This window comes from Protopterus annectens, chromosome 3.part1 (assembly GCF_019279795.1).
Source record: "Protopterus annectens isolate FY-2018-M chromosome 3.part1, PAN1.0, whole genome shotgun sequence".
NCBI lineage: Eukaryota > Metazoa > Chordata > Ceratodontiformes > Protopteridae > Protopterus > Protopterus annectens.
The window spans coordinates 1403950276-1403977565 of record NC_056732.1 but is presented as its reverse complement, the minus strand read 5'-3'; the positions used below and the strand labels follow the sequence as shown (position 1 = coordinate 1403977565).

Genomic DNA, 27290 nt, shown 5'->3' with positions numbered 1-27290 from the left:
CCATGAAACAGTGGCAAAGCACTTTACAGGTAAACCATGATAAAGGGCATATTATTATCCCAGGGATAAAAATTCAAAGGGAGATACTCCAGGGCAACTTTTTGTCACTGCCGCTGTTTTGTCTTGCACTTAACTCGTGACGCTGTCTACGTAACAGATTAAGTCATGGTTACAATTTGGCTCCTAGAGAACAACCAAGTGTGAAGACTTCTCATTTTCTTTTTGTGGATGACTTAAAATTATATAGTTAATCAGATGAGGAGATGAAAGCACAACTACAAGAGGTTAAAACTTTCTCAGATGATATAAGAATGTCATTTGGTCTTGATACATGTGCAAAAGCAACATTTAAAGCAGGAAAGCTTCAGCAACAAGAAAATATTAGTCTGGGACAGAAATGTGATAAGAAGGGAACTTGAGCAGGAGGGAGTGTATAAATATTTGGAAATTGATGAAGGATCAACAATAAAACATGAACAAATGTGAACTCAACTCAGTAAGGAATATTTTATTAGACTAAAACTAATACTGAAAACTGTCCTGACATCTAGGAGCAAAGTCCAAGGTATAAACCAATTTGATCTGTCTGTTCTAACTTACAGTTTTGGAGTGACTGATTTCCAAAAGATATCGGATCAGCTGGAAAGGAAAACAAGAAAAATGCTTAATGCTTATCAAATGATATATAAAAATCAGTGTATACCAAGATTACATATTCCTTGTTCTGAAGGAGGAATGGGCCCTCAAAACTGATTAAATGCATAGCTCTACAGTCTTGGTACTGTATACTTATCTGCTGACATCACCAGATCCAAACATAGTTAAAGATTTAAGACATGAAAAGAAGAAGTCTAAGATGACTTCTCTGTTTAGTTTAGGAGAAGCATATCAATGTCAAGCGGGAATGGAAATCAAACCAGAAGCAGACAAAAATCAGGCAGCAACTGAATGCGCCAAAAAACTAAAGAAGGACTATAAGAAGGATCAGATGACAAGGCAAGAAATGTGGAAAAGGCATAAATATTGTAGGCAGTGCAGAAAACGCCTGGAACAACCTAATGTCAATCAGAATTTGATGTAGGAATAGTTAAGGAGAGGTGAATTTAAATCAAAAGAAGAAAGGTTAATATTGGCAGCCCAGGACAGTGGACTACATACACATTGGTTTACAAAGTCCATTAAACATGTGGGAGAAACAGAAAAATGCAGATTCTGTAAAACAGAACTGGAAACAGTTGCACATCTTGTTGCTGGTTGTGATATACTAATGTCAGAGGGCCTGTATACTGAATTATACAATGACCCCCATTAATATTCCAAAACGTGCACGCTGATTGGTCAGCATGCACGTTGTAAATCAGAGTTATAGTAATGGAAAAAGGTCCGGTCACCTGGACTTTTTCCATTAGTATAACTCTTTTTACAGCAACGGAGAATGCAAGATCTCCTTTGCTGTACTGTCTTGCAATGTTAAAGGAGTTTAACATAGCGTGACAGCTTTAAAAAAAGTAACAGAGATCTTCCTATCTCCGTTGCTTTATTTTAAAGGTGTCTCGATATGTTAAATGGGTTTAACATAGCGAGACAGCTTTAAAAAAAAAGCAACAGAGATTCTCCGTTGCTTTTTTAAAGCTGTCTCGTTATGTTAAACTCCTTTAACATAGCGAGACACGTTGTAAAAAGCAACGGAGATCTTGCTTTCTCCGTTGCTTTTTTCAAAACTGTCTCGCTATGTTAAATGGGTCTAACATAGCGAGACAGCTTTAAAAAAAGCAATGGAGAATCTCCGTTGCTTTTTCTAAGGCTGTCTCACTATGTTAAACTCCTTTAACATAGCGAGACAGTTTGTAAAAAGCAACGGAGATCTTGCTTTCTTCATTGCTTTTGCCCACAGCTCTGATGTACTGCATAAGCATACGCATGCACAGTACATCAGAACTGCTGTAGAATACCAGACAGCTGCGGAAGGGCAGCAAGGAGGCGTTATACAATGCCATTATTTAAGAAAAAAATATATATTTTTTTCTTAAATAATGTCATTGTATAATAGCAATAACCCACTTCTGGGTGTGGGTAATGCTGGATTTACCCATGGTTGCCTTTTTTTGGCCACTCGGGCTTCGCCCTCATGACCAAACCACACCAACCGTGGGTAAATCCAGCATTACCCACACCCAGGCATGGGTTATTGCTATAATACATAATAATGTGGCAAGAGTATTGCAGTGGGGATTGTGCAAACATTACAAAACTGAAGTAGCTGAGAAGCATTGGAAATATAAGCCACAAAGCATTATAGAGAATGATGAAGTTTATAAGACATGGGATCACACATTACTAACAGTTCTGATGAAAGAAAACCATATATATAGTGGACTATGAAAAGAAGACAAAAGTAGCATTGATCACTGAAATTGCTATACCCAGTGATTACAGCAAAATGAGACACAAAGCCATAAAATGCCAGGATTTAAAGGTGGAAACCAGAATAATGTGGAAGAAGGATATCTGTGTAGTTCCAATAGTAGTGTGAGTAATGGGTCTCATAAAAAAGAATTTACAGTCTTATTTAGAAATGCTACCAATACATGTAACAGGCAGTTCCAGGCACAATGGGTCTCATAAAAAAGAATTTACAATCTTTTTTAGAAATGCTACCGATACATACAAGTCTATACAAATTACAGAACGGGTCAAATCTGGGCACAGTGCAGGTGCTGTGAAGAGCACTTCTGGCTAACATCAAAGACTGAAAATACTAATTTCATGAAATTTAATTGTACCTTGACTTAGAAATGGGGTCCATTCCCATCATGGTACTAGAAACTCAAAAGACTTGGAAAAATTAAACTAGATTGACCTAGGGAAAATAGATACCCTGTGTTGAAGTCTTTAGGAGGTATGACTATCATAAGCAAATTTATTTGTGGTTTTATTTACCATAATCAATGTTTTTATTAATACTAATAAAACATAACTTTCCGATGCTGAAAAGATCAAGGAAGCTGAAAAAAATGATCACTATATCTACAAAAAAATAAATAAATAAAACCACTGCACAGACAAAATACTGTGATACAACCTGGAGATTTAAGATAATTAAACAGGAAGATGAACTGAAAATAATATAGAATACCTCAGGATGTATAAGGAAGATATGAGCCATCTTAGAAGAATAGCAACTGCAAGAGCTGTTGTGCTGGTTCACTGAAGGGAAGATGCCATTACTTTTGAACTCGTGGACAATATAAAATTGCTAGGAGGTCATTATTTACCAGAAACTTGTATTTGATTTATATATTGATAAGGTTGCCACTGCAACAACTGTTACTTATATATACAACCTAACCATAGTTCAAACCCTAACCATAACTCCAGCTCTAATTACAGCACTAATGCTAACCCTACTCTTAACCCAATCAGTAAGTATAACCTATAACTGCACTTAAATGTAACCCTAATTATAGTCCTAACAAGCATACACTAACACAGAACACCACTTTCTGTGTTTCCCCTGCCAAGTCAACATGCCAGTGACCCTGCAATTTATAGCTGCATATTCTACTTCATTTTTTTTTATTTTTTTTGTTTGTAAACAAATTATGATACAGTAAATTTAAATTACAATTTAAAATAAAAGAAAATAGTTAATAACTATAACAATATGTACAATATTTACAGGTGGTCCAATGAAAAGGATTAACCAACAAAGTTATAAAGAGGAATAATCCCATAGAACAAATATAACCTTTACTGGCATATGTTCACATAAGTCCATCTTAGTTTATGACATTTCAATTTCATGTAGAAGAAATTATATCCTTTTGTAATGTGTCTATAAGTATTATGATTTTATTCCAAGGATTGTCTGTCCAACGTCTGGGAAAAATTCTTTCTTCTTTGACTTTTATTTCTTTTTGTGCAGATTCCTTTAATAGAGATATGAAGTCTTCATAACTTGGAGGGACTGTGGAGTTCCATTTTCTTGTTATACATTTTCTGGCTACAGCCAGAATAGACCATAGAAGATATTGATCACTTTTACTCATAGTTACTGAGTCATCTACATTCAGAAAAATTAAAGATTTTGTTAGAACAAATTTGTCATTATAAATGGCTTGAAGATATCTATTAATATCTTCCCAGAATTTTTTAATGCAATCATAAAACATATGTATCCAATCTGCCTCACAGTTTAAAGTACATCTCCAGCATATGGGCTTTTGGATAGGGTCAAATTTGGCTATTTTATATGGTGTGTAAAAGGCTCTATGTAGAAATTTCCATGTGAAGATTTTCCATATCTGAAAGTTTGAGGTTAGCTTAACTGATAACAAAAGGTCATTTATACCTTCAGGTGATAGATTTATTGTCAAGCCCTTTGTTAAAGTGTTCACAACATTTTGACCTATTTTGGTTTTATACACTATTAAAATTTTGTATAATTTAGATATAGAAATTAGCTTATTATGATTTCCATAAATCAAGTCTTGCATATATTTTATGAATTTAGGTATAGTATTAAAGTTTGAATCATTAATAATTCTACATAAATCACTTGCATATTGTAATATTTTTTGGAGTTCTATTCTGTCTATTTCAAATATACTAAACTCATTTATTACTTGTTGGGTGGTTAAAGTACTGTGATTATTCAAACATTGAAACCAGTAAATAAAGTTATTGGATTCCCAATTAATGAGTGTTTTTTCTTGGATTTTTTCTTTAAAATTATTTGATGTTTTAAATGGTATTAAGAGTTCTAACCATAATTTTATGTCTGGATTTGTAATTATAAATTTTCTAAATAGATTATAAATATTATTCAAATATGATAAATTAGTGGGCTTTGTTGTTTTATTTTGTAAGCTATTACATAGTACATGCCAAAATATGTTATTATAATTCTCCAAATCCATATTTTTTAATATTTTGTTTTCATTTAAGAAAAAAGTTATATGTAAAATTTTCCATGCAGATGAATAATTTGGATTTACCCAATTTAGTATAAGTTTAATGATGGAAGCTTTAATATACGTTTCTATGTCTGGAAATTTAATTCCTCCCAAGTCCCAGGGTCTAATATGATGTGAGAAAGCAATTCTATTCTTTTTGGATACCAAAGAAAATCCATTAAAAGTTTCTGTATTGTTTTTTAACTTTTTTATCTGGTAAAATAGGGATTGCTAATGCTATATAGTTTATTTGTGGTAGTAATATCATTTTTATTAACTGTAACCTATCTTCCAATTTTAACATTAATTTATTCCAGCTATTAACTTGTTTTTGAATTAAATTTTGGATTTTATTATAATTTAAAGTCATGGTAGTATCTATGTTCTCAGATATAAGAATTCCTAGATATTCTAGTGAAGAAACCTTTTCTCCAATTATTTGATATTTATTCAGATGTAAGTCATCTATTTTATTTAGAAGTATATGTTTTGATTTGGATTTATTGAAACAAAGACCTGAAATAGAAAAAAAATCTTCTACTTGTTTCTCTAATTCTTGTATGGACTCTTCATTTGGTTTTAAAGTCAGCAATCTATCGTCAGCAAATAACATGATTTTAGAATTAAATTTATTGTAAAAGTTAATTCCTTCTATTTTTAGATCACTTCGTATTGCAGACGCAAATAATTCTATCGCCAGGGCAAACAGTATGGGAGACATAGGGCAACCTTGCTTAGAGCCTTTAGTTATTTTAAAAGCTTCCGAGGTAAATGGGCCTAAATTTACATAAGCCAGGTTATCTTTACATATATTCTTTATTAAATTTATAAAGTTTAATGGGAATTCAAAAAGTTCCGAGATTTTAAATAGATATTTCCAGTTTACGAATCAAATGCTTTCTCTATATCTAATGTGATTATAAGAGCTTCTGAATTATCTCTGTTCAAAGCTTCTATAATGGTTAAAATTCTATGAATATTGTCATATGTGTGTCTTCCAAATATAAAGCCTGTTTGGTCTTCATTTATGACTTGAGTCAGGGATTTCTTAATTCTATTTACTAAGATAGACATAAAGATTTTATAATCATTATTAAGCAGAAAGGTCTATATGAGCTACATTGGGATGGATCATTTTTATCTTTTTTTATAGGGGTAACTAGTGAATATTTCCAAGATGGTGGAGTAATCATTTGAGTTTGAATGTCATTTAGCATGTTATGAAGTAGAGAAATTGCTGAATTTGGAAGAATTTTATATAATTCCATTATTATTCCATCCATTCCTGGTGATTTGTTGTTTTTACTTACTTTAATTATATCTTTTATTTCTTTTATGGAGATATGCTTGTCCATTTCTACTTTTAATTGGTCAGGTAGTTTTTTTATTAAGGAATTATTAAATTTCAGATCTGAAAATGGAATATTATTATCATTATTTCTATAATGCTTAGCATAATAGAACTTAAAAGCTTCAAGAATATCATTCACATCACAGACCTTTTTTTCCCTTTTCCTTCATGTATTATATTTATGATGTTATTTTCTAAGTTCTGCTTTTTAATTCTCATTGCTAGATTATGTAAGTGTTTTGGAGAAGTTGAAATTGAGGCAAATTTTAGTTTTTCCAAAGCTAGATTTGTTTTATGAGTGAGGAATTCATTGTATTTTTTATTTAAATCTATAATTTCTTTTTTTTTTCCTGAGAATCTACTACATCATAAGAACTTGTATTTATTTCTGTTATTCGTTTTTGTATGTTGTGTAATTCAGATTCCCATTCCTTTGTTTTATTTTTAAACCATCCTATAATCTTGCCATACAAAAAAGCCTTAAGTGTATCCCAAGTTATTATATTATTTGTATCTTTAATAGGATTTGTTTCTAAGAAATATTTGATTTCTGAATCTAGCCAAGGTTTAAACTCTTTTAATTTAAGGATGTAAGCTGGTATTCTAGTTACAATGTTTAGTCTTTTGAAATCAATTTGTACTTTAAGAATTAAGGCATTATGGTCTGAGAGAGGTCATGGAATAATAGAAAATTTTGTTATCCTACTGTTTAAATCAGAGGAGACAAATATTTTATCTATTCTTGTTTTAGTATTAAAGCGATAATCGCTATGTGTATAACTTAATGAGTTAGAATCTTTAAAATTAAATGTATCTATCAGATTTAAGCTTTCTAACCATCTCTTGAAATATTTACTTACGGGTGTGAGACGTAACTTTCTTTTATGAGTTGTTTCAAAGTTATCTAGAATACAATTGAAATCTCCCCCCAATATTATCATACCTTTGTTTACTTTGTTAATTAATTCTATGTGTTTTTTAACCGTAGACAATCCTATTCCAGGAATCCAGTAAATATTTATTAAAGTCCAAATTCTATTTTGATATTTTATTATTACAATTGATATTAACCCTTCTTTATCTTCATGTTTGTAAATGATCTGTGGAATAACTACACTTCTTTTCCATAAAATTATAACCCCTCTTGCTTTTTTTTTGTATAGGGAGTGAGAAAGAATTAGATAGTCACTAGGTTTCCATGTGAAATTATCATCTATTTTAAAATGAGATTCTTGTATAAATATGATTTGTGCTTTTTGTAATTTCAAATATCTTAGAAAATTCGACCTTTTTATAGGATTATTTAAACCATTAATATTTATAGATAAAGTTGTGTCTGTCATTTTTATAAGTATTTATTTGTACTTTTGGATTGTTTGTTCTTGAAATTTTGTTTTACCTTGGAAATTAATGTGCTTTGAGTGTTAGATTTATCCTTTCTTTTAGAAGTTATTTTGAAATGAATATATTTATTTCTATTTATGTTTAAAAAAAATTTCAAATTGGACCACTGGAAAATGAAAAAGTTGAAAAACATTGCGTTAACATATTTTGAATAAACAATTAATGATTTTCCCATTCTAAATCCCAAACATGAAGTGTCTAGCACCTCAAATCTGTTTGGACTTAAAAGTTCAAACAGATTTACCCTCAATAATAATAGTTGCATTAATGAGGAAATGTTGCTTTAAATTGAGCTCCTCATTAAGAAAAAAAAAAAAGAAAACTAAAACCAGAGAACATAATGCACTTATTATGTAAATGACATATATGTCTAGTCTGTAAAGTTTTGTTCATTACAAATTAGATTCTAAAATGGGATATTATTTCCAAATGCAAACAATTTTAAATAAGACATTTGTTAATTACTTTAACAATATATTAGATGTTCATTTTTCATTAATATTATGAAATTTTTGCAAATTACCAATTGTAGATAATATATTAGCAAATGTCAGATCATTAATGTTATAGCTGCATATACTAGACTCTGTTAACATTACAAAATCTGATGATTTTGACTAAGTGACATGAACCATAAGGATCATCATAGTTTTATATGGATTGTCACAATTTTTTGAATGACTACAGTGTTATATTTATTACTTGGGCATGGGGATATGGTTGTCAAATCCTGTAATTTTGATTCCCATTTCATCACATTGTCAAAAGGGGTAAATAGGACTTGTTCCCCAATCCAGAGCCCAAGTTAAAGCCAGTTTATGTGATGCAATGAGGCAGGATGTGTTTTTCTTTAAGTATGGGAGTTGAATATGTTGCCAGTTGAATGGACATAAACTCATATGTGCATGCACACATACATACATGCACACACACATATACATCTCCCCCCCCCTCTCTCTCTCTATATATATATATATATATATATATATATATATATATATATATATATGTGTGTATGTATATATATATATATATATATATATATATATATATATATATATATATATATATACGTATATATAAATAGATATATAGATAGATAAGTGCACACTCATGTATATACACACATACACACACACGCACATGCACACAAGCATACACAAACGCACACACACGCGCGCGTGCACACGCACACACACACAAACAGACATACAGAGTTTGTAGTATCTTTCCACTCTTTCTTCTATTAATGTTGCCCTCAAATTTCTGAAAATAGCTCTTTTTGAAATATGTGCTTCTTAAGGCATGTGCACACCTTCTAATAAATCACCTTCCTCATATAGCTTAATTTCAGTCATAAATGTACACATACATTCAAATTCATATAGCTCCCTTTCAAAGAATATGAACATTTCAGTTATTAATAAATTGATTTACTTTTGCTATTCAAATTACAAAGAATGCCAGATATGCTTTCAAAAATTATACTCGGTAAAGCAGACACAACTGTATCATAACCAATGTAATTTTCAAAAAAAAAAAAAAAAAAACATTATTCTATCCATTCAGAGTATACCATCCTACCTTCAACTGTTGATCAAAAATATTTGTTTTTACAATATTTTGCATTTTGCTTATCAAAACAATGGTTTCTTCTTTTTTACACAACAGAATCCACATTTGGCAAGATCATACCTGACCTTGACTAAATTTGTATCACTTTTTAACTATTTTTATGTGAATTTTTGAGCTCTGCTTCCTAAATAAAATTCATTTATTTTACTTATATTTTAATCATGTAAGATCTGCTAAGCATAAATGTATATTTTCTGGGGTGACTTAAGAGTTTTAGTCCAGTTAAATGGAATGCAAGAAGAGACTCACAAAATCAGATCATGTCTACAGGATGAGGTTTGTCAGCATTTCAAAAGCTTAGCCCTCTTCAATAAACTGCCATAACAGAATACGTGATGAGCCTTCGCAATAACCCATTAATCACGCACGGCATTAAAAACTAGCTCCTGGAAAAAGCAATAAAAGCAAATTACATTACAAAAATCCAGTTTCCTTGTGAGGGGTAAACCCTAAATAATGCACATAAAGTGAGCCCTGCCCCCTGCTGATCTGATCTAATTATTCTAGCAATGAGGTTGCTGCCTGCCAGAGAAACTGAAATCCCAGCCTGAAAAAAATCTCATTCAGAAATCTCTCTAAGATAAGAAATAACAATTTTTCAAACCTTTCAGCATCACTATGTGTTAGCAAACTGGGCAAAAGCAAGTTGTCATATTACTGCTAGAAATATATTACACATAATGCAACATCTCCATCATTCATTGTATTCAGCTTAATACAAAGACAAATTAGATATAAATGGGAAATTTTACTGGAGAGAACAGGAATGCATATACATTTACTACTGAATATGACCTACTAGCATCCCATATCTATTTTTTGAGAAATTCTGTTTTACTAGTAAACTGTACCAATGAATTACATAATGCTAAAGAATAATTAAAACATGAACAAACCTCCTTTAACACTGCTAGGATGTCAGCTACATCACCTTCAAATGCTGCTTCCAGGATACGCTTCTTTCTCAGCTGCTCTTCTCGCTTCTTCTTTCGCTCTTCTTCTTCTTTTAGTCTCTGTCTTTCTGCTTCTTCTTGTTCTTTCCTTACCATTGCCACAAATGCCTTCAGGTTAGAGAAAATCTTTTGTTAAGTGCTGTAAGTCATAGATGTATTAAGAAGCAACACTGTTCTGCAAATGCAAAATACTTACATCTGCCTAAATGAAAATTAAGTACTTGATATAATGCTAGATCCTTGTTGCCTTTCGCTATCCATCTCAACATTTGGGATATCCACCTAAAGGTGGATCCAAGCCAGCAATATCTCCGAGTTTATCTAATAGCTCAAGCTCCTCTCCTATTGCACCACTGCACACAATAGCTTCAAAATGAGTTTGTCTCAAAGTAAAACATGAGCAAGAAGGAATACCCCAGGGAAAAAAAACTTAAAGCTTGAGGCTATCCTCATAAAGGCCTCAGGATGGTCTGTATTAGTCCCCCAGAAAGCAAAGGAAAGGAAAAAGTGACAATTTGGAAGGGGGAAGGAGGGAAGCAAGCATCTCGAGATGGACATTAAAAGACAACAAGGATCTAGCATTATGTTAAGCACATAACTTCCATATCCTATGTTGTGTTTTCCATCTGTATTGATAATTGGGACAGAGTCCCTGGCTACCGATATCTTGGGTGGTCAGGACATTCCTGAAAATGATGGAACCAAAAGTGGCCCTGGATCTGGACTGGAGATCCAGCTTATAATGTTTGAGAAAGGTATACATAGTAGACCAAGTTGACGTTGCACAAATATTATCCAGGGAAGTATGTTGAAAGAAGCTGTAGAAGTAGAAATAGACTTTGTAGAATGAGATCTCAATTTAGAAGGAAGAGACACACCCTTGGAGACATAAACAAAAGTAATACCATCTGAAGGATATCTGGATAGGGAAGGGTACCTTAATGACATTTGAGCCTAACTTAGTTTTAGAGAAGGACACAAACAGCTGATAATCCTTTGTGACATTTTTAGTATGGAGTAAGTAGAATCTAAGTTGACAGTATACATCTGAGGTATAAAGGATCTAGTCTCCTTTGTTAGAGTAGTTTGAAAAAAAACAAGCAATTTGATGGTTTGGTTCAAGGTTGACTTTATAGCTAATTTAGGTACAAAAGTGGGAATGGATCTAAGAGACACTGTATCCTTGCGGGATGTTTTGTATGGATACTTGTATGACAAGGCTTGAAGCTTCAGTATCCATATAGCTGAGGTAATAGCTACCAGAAATATTTTCTGAGAAAGGTATTTAAGATCTACCAAGAAAGCAAGCTCAAAGGGAGGCTTAGTAAGGCTTTGTAACATAACAGTAATGTCCCACAGGAGAGTAGGGTCTTTCATTGGGGGTCTTAAGAGAAAGGGTCCTTTTAGAAAAGCCTTTGAGACTTTTAAGGATGCAGTGAAGGAACTGTTGGCACCTACATGAAAGTTTGATATGACAATTATCCAAACTAATACTTGAGCAATTGGTACTGGCATGTAAAAGATCTACTAGAAAATCCATAGTAGAAGGCAAGGGAGCAGAGAAAGAATCCAGTCCATTTGCAATCACTGATGTAGAAAATCTTTTCCATTTGCTTTTACACATCTTCCAAGTGGAAGTTTTTTGAGAAGCAGTTATAAGGTGTGCTACTGAGGAGAGGAGAGAAGGAGAAGGATCTTTAGGTATCATTGTCATTGGGGAAACCATTCAGTTAGTTTGAGGGACTTGTGTGGGTAAGGCTTGACAGGCAGAAGGGAAATCTGCTCTGGAAGAAGGTCCTGGACCCAGGAGAGGGGTCACAACAGATCAGGCCATAGGAAGGGCAATGAAGATTACCTTCACATTCCACAATGCAGCTTTCTGAAGAAACTTTGCTATCAGTTGAGTAGGAAGGTAGGCATAAAGCAGACCAGGTGGCCGAGTATGGACCAAAGGTCCCTCGGTGATTGTCCCTGTTCAGGGATGAGGGCAAATTAGCTGCTGTACTTTGCATTGCTGGGGGTTGTAATGAGGTTGTGGCAAGGCTGTTCCCAGTGGTGGAAGATCTCCTTTACTACTGTTTTGTTTACAGACCACACGTGATAGGAGGACACATTGACTCAACCTGCTGCTAATATATTGAATTGGTCTGGTATGTGCATTGCCACAAGAAAGCATTGAGAAGACACTGCTCTGTCGCAGAGTGGATATCACTTCTTGAACATGTAGGTAGAGAGTCATCAGCCTTGAAAAGGAAAGCTTTGCCACCTGAACAATTATATACATATGGCATCTGATGAACACTAAGGTGTGAGTAGTTTGTAATTTTCATTTTTTGTACTTTTTAGAGATTCCCAAAGATCAAAACAACTGAAACAAAGAGTCTCTTGTTGAATTAAGGACTATATATTCTTGTAGCTGTGATCAGTCACCTACATAAAGAAACGCCTAGAACCCTTACAATCTGGGATGTTCTGGGACTACTGCCATAAACCTGGTGAACAACCAAGTGGGATGTGATACAACTAAATGGCAGAATTCTGAATTGATAATGACTGGCTCCCAGCTGGAAGTGCAGATACCTCCTGGATTGCCATGCAGTTTTCACATGATAATATTTATTTATTATTTGTTTATCAGGAAAGTCCAACTGGGACAGAACCCATTTTCAGCAGAGTCCAGGGAGAAATGCTCCAGATGAGACACGTCTTTTGAATGTGAGAGGAAACAGGAGCACCCAGAGGAAACCAACACAAACCCAGAGAGGACATGCAGACTCTGCACAGAAGGCAGCCCAGCTGAGAATCACACTGGAAAACCTCTTTCTGTGAGGCGACAATGCTAACTGCTGCACTACTGCACCACTCAGTATGCATTCTAAACGTCTACTGAGCACATCCACTTATCCTTTCCCCAAGAGCAGTAGAAGGGACTGCACTGTGCCTCTCTAGAATTATGTCTTCCTCACAAACATGTTCAGTTTGCTGAGTTCCAAAATGGACTTGAGGCCCTTGTTCTTTTTTGGTAGTAAAAAGAATCTTATGTGGACTGAAGATTCCCTGTAGTCTGGGGAGTCCCCCTGGATTACTGTTTTTTCTAGCAGCCTTGGGATATCTTGAGCTGCTGAGGTTCTTGTTCTTTTTTAGTACTAAAAAGAATCTTGAGTAGACATCAGATCATCTGTGGTTGTCAGACCTCCTGGCTTACTCTTTTTTTTCCTAGCAGCCTTGTGATTTCTTGAGCTGCTGCCCTTCCTTAACAAGGTGGAACATCTGTAAGGGACTTATAAGATACAGCTGGTTTTGATGTGAATGGGGCTGTATAGTCTCTGGATATAATTGTCTTCACTCATGAATTGTTTGTGATAGTCTCCCAATTGTCTGAATGAAGGGATAAGCATCCCCTGACTGCCTGCAGAGGGGAGCAAATGGCCAAACCTTTAGGATCGCTAAAATAGTTTATCTGTGAAAAAACTCTAAACCTTTGGTTTTGCAGACTTCTTCTGCCCCTATGGTGGAGTCCATTAGGGTTCTATCCTCTGTCCTAAGGAGACCTATCAGTGAAGGAGTCTGCAGCAAATTGTTGGGACTTTTTGAGCCAGAGTTGCTTCCTTTCTGTTTAGTTCCTAGACCAGGGTATCTGAGGGACTGAGAAGGGAACTCCAACACAACGTTGTGCTCACTCCTGGTCAATATTTCCTATACTTTGGGTCCAAAATGTGCAGACCCATCAGCTGGGCAGTTAAGAAAAGATGCTTTCAAATTGTCTACAAAGTCACATAAATGCAGCCAGGCAGGATTTGGTGTGCCCACACTGATGCCTACTGCTCTGGGTGTCCCATCAATTGCATTAGAAATCAGCCTCATGGTTACAATTGAAATAGACAACATGGTAGCAAAATGTGGGAGGTGGGAGGGTGGTATAATGGTTAAGGTGTTTACCTTATAGACAAAGTGCAGGGCTTGGTCCTTACATGGATGGCTAGGCTTAAAATGGCTCACAAGGGCAGTTAGCCTAGTACTAATCTATGAACCTATGTGCCCCAATGGATTTCCTCATCTCAGCTGTCTGAAGTCTTCTCAAGGATTTTAAAACCTCATTGATTAAATCTCTTTGGAACCTCATCAAATGTGCAATATAATTCATAGCATACAGGGCAAACATCCCTGAAGCATGGACACACTTCCCAAGTAGGTCTATGACCCTAGATTCTCTATTAGGTAGATGGAACACAGAGCTTTCCTCCAAAATTCCTTTTTTGGTGGCTACAGCCACAACAAGTTGAGTCCACAGAAGGAACCTTGCTCTAGTGTTAATGATCCTTGGGGGAAACAAGCACTTTGTCTGAATTTGTAGGGATTAGCTCTGTCACATCAGGGTCCTTCCATGCCCTCTGGGACACAATGGCAATGAGTTTGTCTGCAGGAGGAAGCATCCAGGTGGAACACAGACCTGCTTTAAAGGCCTTGAGAAAATTTCCTCATCAGAAGAAGGAGAGTCAGTGAGTTTAGTCTGAACATTTTCATTGGTTCACCAAAAGAGTTGTCTTCAGTGGGGGACCTGGGGACCCTTCCCCTGCATTAAGGTCATTGCTTTCTGTGATAGACTCCTGAGGGGATTCCAAGTGTCTCATTTTGTACTTGCACTTTCTGTCTCTTACAGGGGAGAAGAGGAGGAGGAGGAGACAAATGTGTCATGGGAACCTTGAACAAGGGATGGCTCAAGAGTCTTTGCAGTAGGCTATCCCTAGGCAAGATGATGTGCAGCAGAAGAATCAGATACACTTAGGGAGCAGGTGGAATCTAGGGATACAGATCTGTTCTCTTTCCTGGCAACTTACTGGAATAAGATCATTTCTAATGCCTCAAAAGCCAATGAAAGAGCCGAAGGCACTGGGGAAGATGGTCTGGAATATGTGCCTGTGGGCAACCATGGATCTATCACCTCAAGTCAGTAGTCTAATTTGGTCCAAAGTTAAGAATGAGGCCAAACTGTCAAGTGCAGAGGTGTCCATGGACAGAGCCAAAGCTAAGGGAGCAGAACTTGACTCTGGGCAATAAGCACCAGCATCTTGACTGTGGGACACAGTCGCATACAATAAAATCAAAGTCAAATGTGTCAGTCAGTCAGTGTCAAAGATGTCATAGTTACTGATGCTGACAGAGGGACTAAGAGGGAAAATGAGAAGTTATGTACCTACCATAACGTTCCATGTTAGTTGTCATCTCTCACCTTCTTTCTTGCTGGATGGGTTCGGAGCCGATCCTCGGCTCCGACTCGGCCACTTACTAAAGCTTGAGAGCTAATTTTACCGGCTCGAGGCAACCCTATATCCCATGATGCAAGGCAATAACTACCCAGATCTCATTTGGTAGCTAAGGAAAAATTATGCAATATATTCCTCCAACTGGAGAGGAGGAGGAAGAGGTAATAATTCTTCGAAAAAGACCAACCTGATCTAGTGACACTAGTAAGCTAATTAGCTGGAAAAATTGGATCCGGACTCTTCAAGGAAGAGGAACAAACTTCTCGGTCTGACCAGGCTAGGGGGATGGTGGGAGGGACGCAAGAAAGAAGGCAAGAGAAGACAACTAACATGGAACATTATGGTAGGTACATAACTTCTCAATGTTAAGTTGTCAATCTCACCTTCATTCTTGCTGGATGGGACCGTGTCCCTAGCACCTTTATCCTGGGTGGCTCAATGGAACAGACTCTTGAGAACGGTGGAACCAAAATTTGCCCTGTTTCTGGAGGCCAAGTCCAATTTGTAATGTGAAACAAAGGTATGAGGAGAGGCCCATGTGGCTGCTGCACAAATAGTGTCTATTGGAAGTCTAGCCTGAAAAGCTGTAGATGTAGCTAGTGCTCTGGTTGAATGGGCTTTTGGCCTAGAAGTCAACTCTTTACCTCTGAGTTGATAAATGCATGTATTCACAGAAGACAGCCACCTAGATAGGGTTACCTTGGATACCGGAAGGCCTTTCCTGTTCTCTGCATAGGATAAAAACAGTTGATCAGATTTCCTAAATTGTTTGGTTCTGTCCAGATAATATCTGAGTTGGCGGTGAACATCGAGATAATGTAGTTTTTGCTCCGCTCTATTAGAATAATTTGGGAAAAAACTGGAAGATCAATAGATTGATTTAAGTTAGTCTGCGATGCCACTTTGGGTAAGAAAGACGGATTAGTCCTTAGAGAAACTCTGTCTCTGTGGAAGATTAAGTAGGGAGGACGAATGCAGAGGGCATGAAACTCAGATACTCTCCTGGCAGAAGTAATAGCGACCAGAAAGAGTGTCTTCCAAGAAAGAAATTTCAATGAACAGGTAGCCGCAGGTTCTAAGGGGGGAAGAATCAAGGATGTTAAGATTAAATTTAGATCCCACTGTGGTGGGGGGTCTCTAATCGGAGGTTTAAGTAAAAATATACCTTTAAGGAATGCCTCGCAAAGTTTATGTGACATGATGTTGTGGTCCAACAAGCCGATATGAAAATTTGAAATGGCTGCCAACTGAACTTTTACTGTGGAGGAAGAAGATCCTGAGTGAAATATTTTGGCTAGGAAGTCCAAGACCGAATGAATCGGAGCTGTAAAGGGATCTATGTTCCTAGCTTTTGCCCAGAAGGACTAACGTCGCCATTTACTAGTATAAATCCTTCTGGTGGAAGATTTAAGGGAAGCTACTATGATATCTCGGACGGGATTAGAAATAATAGGAAGCCTGGCTAGGGACGGAAGTGGAGCAACCAAGCAGTGAGGTTGAGAAAAGGTATGGATTGGTGCAGCTGCCCCGACTGGTGGGTCAGAAGATCTGGAACCGGGTCCAGATGCCATGGCTGTACCAAAAGATAATGATGCAGAAACGGAAACCATATCTGTCGAGGCCAGTAAGGGGCAATGAGAATCATCTTGGCTCTCAAGGCGGTTGCTTTCTGAATTACTTGTGGTATTAGAGGAAAGGGAGGAAAGGCATAGAGAAGTCCCCGGGGCCAATCTTGGATTAGAGCGTCTCTGGGGGGATGGCCTGAAAGAGGGAAGAGGGAGAAGAAGTCAGGGCATTTGCTGTTTTGAGGCATAGCAAAAAGATCGCAGCAAGGCAGGCCCCACTTCTGAAAAATCTCTTCCGTCACAGATTGTTTGAGAGACCACTCGTGAGGCATGAGAATGGCTCTGCTCAACCTGTCCGCTATGATGTTGGACTTCCCGGGGATATGCGTTGCTATCAGAAACCACTGAGAAGAGATTGCCCACTGCCAAAGTCTGAGTGCCTCTCGACACAGGGGATAGGACTTGGTTCCGCCCTGCTTGTTGATATACCACACTACGGACATATTGTCCGTTTGGACTGCAATAGTCCCCAGGGGAAGAGAGTCGTGGAGGGCTTGCAACGTTAAAAGCACTGCTCTCATCTCCAGGACATTTATATGCAGGTGGCATTCGAGAGGTTGCCAAGTGCCATGGACCATCCTGCCCTGATAATGCCCCCCCCACCCGATCAGGGAGGCGTCCGATGTAACAGTGGCGACCGGGGCGGGAGAAACAAAGGGTCTGCCCTGATAGACTTGAGGGGACAATATCCACCAAGTCAGATGCCTTTTGCAAGTTGGAGTTATCATGATCCTGTGATGCATGGAAGTCGTTGAAAGGACCATTGGTTGGACAGCATCCACTGTAGGAGACGCATGTAAAAGCGGGCAAGGGGAAGAAGTGTTATGGCGGCCGCCATAAGACCTAAAAGTTTCAGGACAAACCTGGCCTGAATTTTGCCGCTCTGGAGAATCACATGGACATGGTTTTGAATATCCAAGATCCTTTGGTCTGTTAACTTTGCTGAAAGTTGTACGGTGTCCAAATTGGCACCTATAAAGGTAATAGATTGGCAAGGCAACAAGGCAGATTTTTTGAAATTTATAGAGATCCCTAGCCCTCTGCAAATGTGAATGGTGTAATCTCTGGCTTGGAGAAGTTGATGCCTGGTGGTGGCAGTGAGGAGCCAGTCGTCTAGATATGGAAACACCTGGAATCCTTTACGTCTCAGGTGAGCTGTAACTGCTGCCATACATTTGGTGAACACTCTGGGGGCTGTAGTGAGTCCAAATGGCAGGGCTCTGAATTGGAAGTGACTGGATCCCAGCCGAAAGAGGAGAAACCTTCTGGAGCGCCTGTGAATTTTGATATGATAGTACGCATCCTGAAGGTCTACCGAGCACATCCAATTGTCCTTGCCCAGAAAGGGTAGAATGGACTGAAGCGTGACCATCCGGAATCTTGTTTTCTTTACAAACTTGTTTAGTTTGCTGAGACCTAATATTGGTCTCCAGTCCCCTGTCTTTTTCGGTACTAAAAAGAACCTTGTGTAGATTCCGGATCCTATTTGGTCTGCTGGGACTGGCTGGATGGCTCTTTTTGCTAGCAGTTTTGATATTTCTGGTACTGCTAGTTCCCTTAGACCGGGTGGAACATCTGGAAGGGTTCCCTTTTGCTGAATTGGAGTTTGGATAAAGGGAATTTTGTAACCCTCGGATATGATCGACTGTACCCATTTGTCTTGAGAAAGGGAAAGCCAGGCTTTTGGGTACAGCGATAATCTTCCCCCGACTGCCTCCGAAGGTGGACAATCGGGCAACACCTCAGGGATGCTGGAAGGGTTTGTCAGAGAGAGGCTCCTTGCTACCCTGATTCTGCGGACCTCCTCTGCCCCTAGGGCAGTGTCTGTTATTGTTACCCCCTCTGCCACTGGGGGTAAACTGACCTTGTGCGTCAGGCGTGACTCCTTGAGATTTGCGGAACCACATTTTCCCTCCCTTCTGACCTTTTGGGTAAGGTCTTGAAGGGGTGGAGAAACGGACTCCTACAGCAGAAAGAGTCTTGCCATCTTGTTCACATCTAGTCAAGGTGTCTTTCGCTTGAGGTCCGAACAAGGTTGAACCATCAAAGGGAGAGTTTGTGAAGGACGCCTTGAAGGGGTCTGCAAAATTACAAAGCCGCATCCAGGAGTGACGCCTTAAAGCCACTCCTGTGTCTGCGGCCCTACTCGCTCCATCGGCTGCATATGAAATGAGCCGCATGGAGGAGTTTACTATAGAGTTTAGGGTTCCTAGCTGTGAGTTAATCTTGTCCTGGGGCCCAGCAGCTGACGGATCCTGTAAAACTTCTCCCAACTCTTTAAGAACATCTCTTTGAAGGCGGGTGAAGTGACACAAGTAATTCAGCGACCGCATGGCAAAGGTCGCTGAAGAAAATATCCGCTTGCCGTACCTATCCATAGTCCTGGAATCCTTGTTAGGAGGATGGACAGGTACTGAAGGATCAGCTAGTTCCTTCTTGGTGGCTGCAGCCAACACCATGGCATCAACCGGGACACCTTTCGTCAAAAATTGCCTATCAGGTGGGGCCGTGATGAATTTAGAAGGCCTCCGAGGAGTGGGTTCCACCGAATCTGGAGCCATCCCCACCTTGCGAACCACCATGTCCATAAGAGGGTCGAAAGGCGGAGACACTCAGGAGGTGGAGGGTCGAGAACCGAACGCCTCTAGGTATACCGACTCGTCCTCGGAAGGATTAAGGGAAGGCCAGTTCCCCCTCTGCTTAAGGAGTTCAAGGATGTCTGAGAAAGAGACATCCTCAGAGGGGGACCTTGGGGATCCCTCCGACTCATCCAAGTCAGTATCGGATGTAATAGACTCAGGGGAGTCTAGATGTTTCCTCTTACATGTCCTCTTACGCGGAGGCTCACCTGACGGGTCAGGAGAAGCCTCGGAAGAGGAAGATATTCCCAGTGGGGAAACCTGAGGCGTTGGATCTCTGGGTCCGGGAGCAAGAGAGTGGGAAGAGACGTCAGCAGGCACTGTAGTGGGAGGAGCTGATGGAACTGACCGTTGACTACGCCCTGGGGCTAGTACACTCTTCATCACCTCGAAGGCTCCCCCATCAGAGAGACCAGAAGGCTCCCACTCCAAAGAGATAGGAACCCCAGGCCGCACCGACAGGGATGGCTCCGAGGCTGATGTCGGGGCTGAGCTCACCAGCGCCGAAGCTCCGAGAGAGGGAATGGGGTCAGACAAGGGTCCAATGCCACTCGCCCCCTCGAAGCCGACGAGAGAGACCAGACGCCCTGATCCCTCCAATGAAGGCATCAAGGAGGAAATCGGAGCAGATGACGATGGAGCCGAAGGAGGGGGTGGTATCGGCTCCGAAGTCACAACAGTCACGGCTCCAAGGAGCTCCGGCTCCGAGCTCTGTAAGAGAGTTGAATGAGGAATGTTAGGTGGATGTGTAATAGCTACCGTCTGTTGAGATGGGCTATGGAGCATTTGGGCCAATGCCTGAGACTTTAATAGTCTACTCACCACTCTCTCAAGGTCGTGGTCGGACAGCCTGGACCGAGAAGACTGGCTCCGATGGCTCCACTCCGAGAGCAGGGGTGATCTCGGAGCCGAATGAACCAACTCCAACAAGGGGGATCTTGATCTCTTTCTTGAGATAGGTGGAGCCGAAGGAGCCGAGGATACGTCGGCTCCAGCCGGAGCCGACACTGAGTGCCCAGATTTAGCAGTATCGGCGCTGGATGGAGCCGATACTGTAGCTTGTGACATAGAAGGATCGGCTCCGGCCGGAGCCGATCTCGTCACAGAAGGCGAACCAGTAGCCGATGGCTTAGGGCTTGGAGCCGAAGGCTTAACTGGTTTCGAGGGCTTCCCCGGAGCCAACTTAGTCGGGGAGCTCTCAGGCTTTAATAAGCCCCTCAGTATTAATTTATTTCTGCACTCCTGCAGGACTCTTGGGCTGAAGGCATGGCAGACAGCACAAGAGTCCTGCAAGTGCAGAGGTCCCAGGCAGTAAACAGAAGAAGTGTGACCGTCTGTCAGACACATCTTCTGACAGCACGAGTCACACTTCTTGAAGCCTGAGACCTTTGTGTCCTTCGACATAACTGTGTCGAGTAACACTAAGTGAAACACAGACACACACACAATAAACACCCAATCCAATAAAATTAAAACAGGGATACAAAAACACACTCAAACACCACACAGAATCCCTGACAAAAATTAGGAAAGGGGGGGGGAGGCTTAAGGCCTAACTTAGGGGATGGGATAAATAACTGGAAAAATAGGGAACACTAATGGGAAAAGGGTTAAACTAATCGTTAAGAGTTTACACAACAACGGTAGTGACTAAAACTAAAAGGGGAGAGACTAAAAGTCTGAAATTTGAAAAACTTACCAGAGCCGGTAAAAAGAGCACCTCGCAAGCGAAAGCGGCAAACAAGATCTGGGTAGTTATCGCCTTGCATCATGGGATATAGGGTTGCCTCGAGCCGGTAAAATTAGCTCTCGAGCTTTAGTAAGTGGCCGAGTCGGAGCCGAGGATCGGCTCCGAACCCATCCAGCAAGAATGAAGGCAAGATTGACAACTTAACATCCTCAGTTACAAAGTCACTGGACCCAAAACTGGAAACAGTAATGCTCTCTGTCCAAAGGCAAAGAAAATGCCATATCGCCATACCTCTCAACTGTCCCGAATTACTCGTTTTTTACCGAGTTTTTGGGGTCCAAATAATAGGGTGTCACGATTCCCCAGTGACACCCCTTCATTCCTGATTTATTTGCGCTTTTTTAAACATTTTTAAAATTTTTGCGCTTCATGAGCTGATGTCATCACGTCCGTGATGACGTCAGCTCCACCAGCCTGTCGGACTGCAGCTCACACTCATACATATGGATTTCCAGCTCTGGTTCAAATGTTCTTGCAAGTGGCAATCACCAGAGCCGGTTAACGATTGTGGATCTATTTTATTTATTTAACATTCGCGCTGAAGAAGCTGGCTAGGGAAAGGAGTTTGGATTACTTTACACTTGAGTCACACAATGTTATTGCTAGAAAATGTATGCTGGATTTATTTAACAGTTTGGAATTGGATTACTTTTACAAGACGTAGACCCAGGATAGAAGCTGGCTGTATTTGGAGGTAAGGGAAAGGTGTGTGTGTGTGTGTGTGTGTGTGTGTGTGTGTGTGTGTGTGTGTGTGTGTGTGTGTGTGTATTAAGTTATCTCTACATAAAATGACATTGTTATTGTGGACTTTTCTTAGGAATCTTTGAATATTTGGAGCTTTTCTCATCAGGTTTTTATTCTAAATGGGCTCTGCTCACCTGAAAGTCAAGGTAAAAACATGCATAAACAAACAATAACTGAAAGATTCAACTACTATGATGCCTGTGTTAGAAAATATAAGACACAGATCACAGACCGGATGTAAGATATGTCAATAACACAACAAAAAACCCTAACTGTCGTCTGAAAAGCACAATGAAATTCTTTCAGATAACTGCCTATGCAGTGCAATAGAAGGAATACTGCTGCATTATTTTCACCTGATTTCAGAAAATGATGCCTGTACTAATGCTGTCTAAAGTCCCTAGCCACCACCACTTGTGAGCTTTGTTCAGGTTTTCTCTGCCAAGAGGTTGAGAGCTGTGGTGAGAAATTAATTCACTAAATGATAACCATTAAGTTTCAGAAAGCTGCTGATTTGGCTTTGTAGTATGTTGCTTTGACTGTAGTGCATAGGGACCAGGGCTCAAGACTTGCTAGTGAAATGCATGGTGGTAACACAACATTTTATTCTAACAACTTTACAAAATTATACAAGCAATGTTTAAAATGTGTCCCTGGTGTTTGACCTTTTGACCCCCCCCCCAAAAAAAAAAAAGAAATTGCAAATAAGAGTGAGAAGCTGTGTAAGATGCCTGTGGCTTACACTGCTGTCATTCTATTTATAGTGTGGATGTGGAAGTAGACTTTTATGATGGAAATTTTCTGAACTGGGCAACTTTGTCATTATTTGTTCATGCATTTTGTTTCACTGCCTACAGTACAGCCTATTGGAAAAATGTTAAAACAATAAATTTAAAATGCGCTCTAAAAAGTGTGCTGTATTGTACAAGGAATATAATTGAATAAAGTCAAGAAGGTGTATCAAAGAAAAGAACACATGTATGTTTCTTGTTTTGTGTGCAAGAGGCCAATGATTTGAAAACAGCCCAAAGGTGATCTTTATCCACCACTGACCAGATGCATTTTCTTTGGATGTGGTGTGGGTTTCAATGAATGTGAGTTTCAATGGCAGGGAAGTTTTAATGCCAAGTCTATTTTCATTGTGAGGTAGTATTGCTTTGTTTACCAGATGTTTATTAGTGTTTGGGCATTGTTGTGCTGCAAAATGTAAAAATAATATCCAAATAATCATTGTAGCAGTAAAGCAGTATGCACACGTTAGTGTTTATGGTAAATGGGGCAAAATAGCCAGGTGATGGGACATTGGAATGGCTGCAAGGGGACTCTGGGGCCATATTTTGGTTGTCTGTTCTTCAGTTTATGTTTGAAGGTTGGTAAACCACAGTTCCATTGGAGTGGGTGGGTGGGGTTACATAATTATGTATGCAAATTAGATGTTAATCAGCATACAGATTTGTACCTATTTTTTCATGGGCCTTGTCCAGATTTTTGATGTTTCCAGCTTGAGAGGTATGGTCTAGAGAGGGAGTATGTGCTGAGATAGAGGTCGGTGCCTGAGGGGGAAGAGTGTCGGTACCCCTGAGTGGAGCTGATGATTGGGACAGCACACTCCTCATCATCTCGAAGGCTGACCTCTCCAGCTCCGAAGACCTCCCTGGCTCCAAGGAGATGGAGGAAGTCATCAGCTCCAGATAGATGTAGGGTCTGAGCTCACCCTAGCCGATGAACCAAGAGGGAGACTCAGAACCAAAAAGGTCCAGTTCCAGGCGTCCCTGTCTGGGCCGACTGGGGAGCTTTGGCTCCTAGACACCACGGATGGCACTGAAGGTGTTGGAGCAGAAGTCGGCTCCAAGATAGCCTCAGGGGAGCTGGAACAGAGGGTTCCACAACAAGCAGTACCGAGCACTCCGGCTTCGAAAGCCCAACACAGCTCGGAGGAGGAACCACAGAAGGGGAAATGGACTCAAGTGACTCCATGACCGACTGGTTTGGAGCCAACAGCATTTTGGGTAAGGCAGATGACTTCATGAGTCTCAGCACTACTCTCTCCACATCTTCTTCTGATAGAAGATCTGGAAGATAGTGTGGGAGATCTAGATCTCTGTAAAATAGGGGACCTTAAAGTTGGGGGACCGTTAAAGGATCTCTGAACTGGCTCCGATGTCTGATATCAGTGGTTGGCTCCAAACTGCCTGGGGCCGACACTGTAGTCATAGTAGGCGCATCCTTGATTGGTTCCGAAATCAGTGGAGCCGAGGAGGGAGAAGACTTGTCTGGTTTTGACATTTTGGGAGGCGGTTCCGAAGCACAGGATGGCACCAGGGAATGCCTCTTGGAAGGTTTAGCCTTTTATTATTTTAGATCCATGCGATTTAGAGGAGGAAGATGAACTGGCCAAGTCTTCCTCAAAGGAAGGCTTAAGGAGACCTTTTAATATTAATTTATTCTTCTGCTCGTGTAATACCCTGACACTGAAAGAATGGCAAAACAAACATGTTTCTTGTAAATGGATGGCTCCGAGGCAGTACACACAGTTACTGTGGCCATCAGTAATAGACATCTTCTGTAAGCATTTCACACATTTTTTAAACCCCGAGGGTTTATGATCTTTTGCATCTTTAGACATGGCACTGAAGATATAGCTAAAAGACACTAGCTAAATACACAGAGAGGACTAGGTCCTCTAACTTAAATGGGCCTAGTCCTTACCACATTAACAATCACACAACCATGAGGACTAGGTCCTCTAACTCAAATGGGCCCAGCCCCGGGTAGAAAAGAAAGGGAAAAACCTAGATCCTCTAACTCAAACGGACCTAGAAAAGAGGATAGTAAAGGTCAGAAACTACCAAATATACTGACACACACACAGACAAGGTAGAGGTCTCTCTACAAATTATATGCCATAGAATCAAAAAGGGTTAAAAAGTTAAGAACCCTTATAAACTAAAAGTAAGTATCTGACAATAACTCAGTGGATTACTCTAAAATTAACTTAGCTAAGCTAATAATACCACACACTAAAGAACACTAACTTGTTGAGCTAATAACACCACACACTAAAGAATAATATATACAGAACGATAAATAGAGTGCAACGCTCGCCTTAACAGCACTAATTATAAAACTTTATCAACTACCAATGTCTAAGCTAATCTAGCACAGTAAATAACAACTAGGGACAAACGCCTGTCAAAAAGAACCAAACTGGCACACAGGATACCAGGGAGAACAACAAGGCCAACGGCCAACCAGTTCTCAACAATAATACACTAAATAAAAGAAAAAAGGTATTTGAGCAGACTAAACTACTCTAATGATAGTAAAACACTAGCAAAGGCTATATAAGGTTAAGTTGTAATAGAGAAAAAGTAGCCAAATGTGTTAAACTTAGCCACGGCCAAGAAGAAGCACATCTGAACTCGACGCAGCAAATGAGATCTGGGGATTATACTGGTGCACCATGGGATACCTACCTAGCCATGAGCCAACTAGAAGACTTTGAGCTTGCTAATAGGCTGAGTCAGAGACAAGGATCGGCTCCGAACCCATGTGTAAGAATGAAGGCAAGATGGGACTACAGAACATCATAGCTCTTCATACTGCAGATGACCTTCTTGACTAAAAGTAAAAGTATTTAGAAGAAATTCTTGCTTTGCTAAATCTAGCAGTCTTTTGCAAGCATATAATGAAGAAATCACATGAAATCACCACAATCTTTCTGATGTAGTTGATTATCTTTCAGTAATACAGAGGATCCTAAGGTGTTTAAAAGAGGAGCAAAGTTTTTTCCCCCAGATTTTTCCCCCACCATTCATCAGTCATCAGTCCCTACTGATTAATGGGCCTGTTCCTTCCCCATTACTGAGGTGAGGTTTTGTCTGGAGGGGTCATTATTTATATAGCCATTGGGATGGTTCAAGGTTTTTAAATTTTACCTGACTGGCCCAAGCTGTACATAACTAGCAATGCACTGGAGAAAAGCGTGCAATGGGTTGTCCGTCAAGAACATCCCCTCACATTCACAAGAGGTGCTTCCTCCAAGAAGCCGCAGTCATCGCTGAATAGCATAAGTGGTGATTTCCCATATCTCCACCAGGGAAATAGCATTATCGAGTGTATGTCCCTCCTGAGTGCGCACTAACTCACCCCCCCCCCCCCAGGAAAGGCAAGCAGACCATGCTCCTTCACTCCTCCACCTCCCTGTCTGCCTCCTCGAGTGGCAGGGTGACTAAATGAACCCTGGTTATCAGAGTCACAGTCAGTATTATAGCCCTCTATGACACAGAACCACATTAAAGAAGTAGCAAAGTTACTTCCTAAGAATTTGCTAAAGCTGCCTTGCATTCCATGCCATAACCTTCCCGCTATGTTTAATGTTCTTTCAAGGGCATAAAGAAGACAAAATATCTAACCAGGTGGAGTGATGCTACAATGACCTGGCAGCTGGAAGCTAATGCCTTTTAGAAGAGCAATGCTGGACTAAGTGGGCATTGACTTCTTTTTCATTTTTTTATATACTTAACAGTTACAGTTTTACATGCAGTGATAACAATGAAGGGCACAAAATCAAATTATCGTGGAACTGATGAAAACCAGTGCTCACCTGTAAAAAACTAAAATAAAAGTATTTGTATTATTTTATTTTTGTTAGTGATCACTTTTAGATGTTCTAAGAAGTTATTTTTATTCTGAAGATAATAAAGCCATTTTGCCTTTTACAGAAGATAGCTCACAAATACTGAAAACTGAATTGCCTATATTTTTGTTTTTATCTAGGAAAACAGATAGATCCTGATTGAAAAAAATATTAAAAGAGACATGACTGTGTATATTAAGTACAATAAGGATTACAAGAAGAAGTGAAAAGCTAAGATGTTGTTGTCTGAATGAAAACTTTAATGATAATTTTTAGAATTTTATAGTACTGAAAGGTGGAGATGTCAAAGGTGTTAGTGTCAAACTAAGCA

At 39.4% G+C, this 27290-nt stretch overlaps 1 protein-coding gene across 1 annotated transcript in view; it reads right to left on the bottom strand.

The window, feature by feature from the left end:
* IQANK1 (IQ motif and ankyrin repeat containing 1) overlaps positions 1-27290 on the bottom strand; it is a 2532034-nt gene that overhangs the window by 1869983 nt on the left and 634761 nt on the right. Inside the window, exon 4 of the mRNA XM_044067472.1 lies at positions 10242-10406. Coding sequence (XP_043923407.1) covers positions 10242-10406 — 165 coding nt within the window. The remainder of the gene's footprint in view (positions 1-10241; positions 10407-27290) is intronic.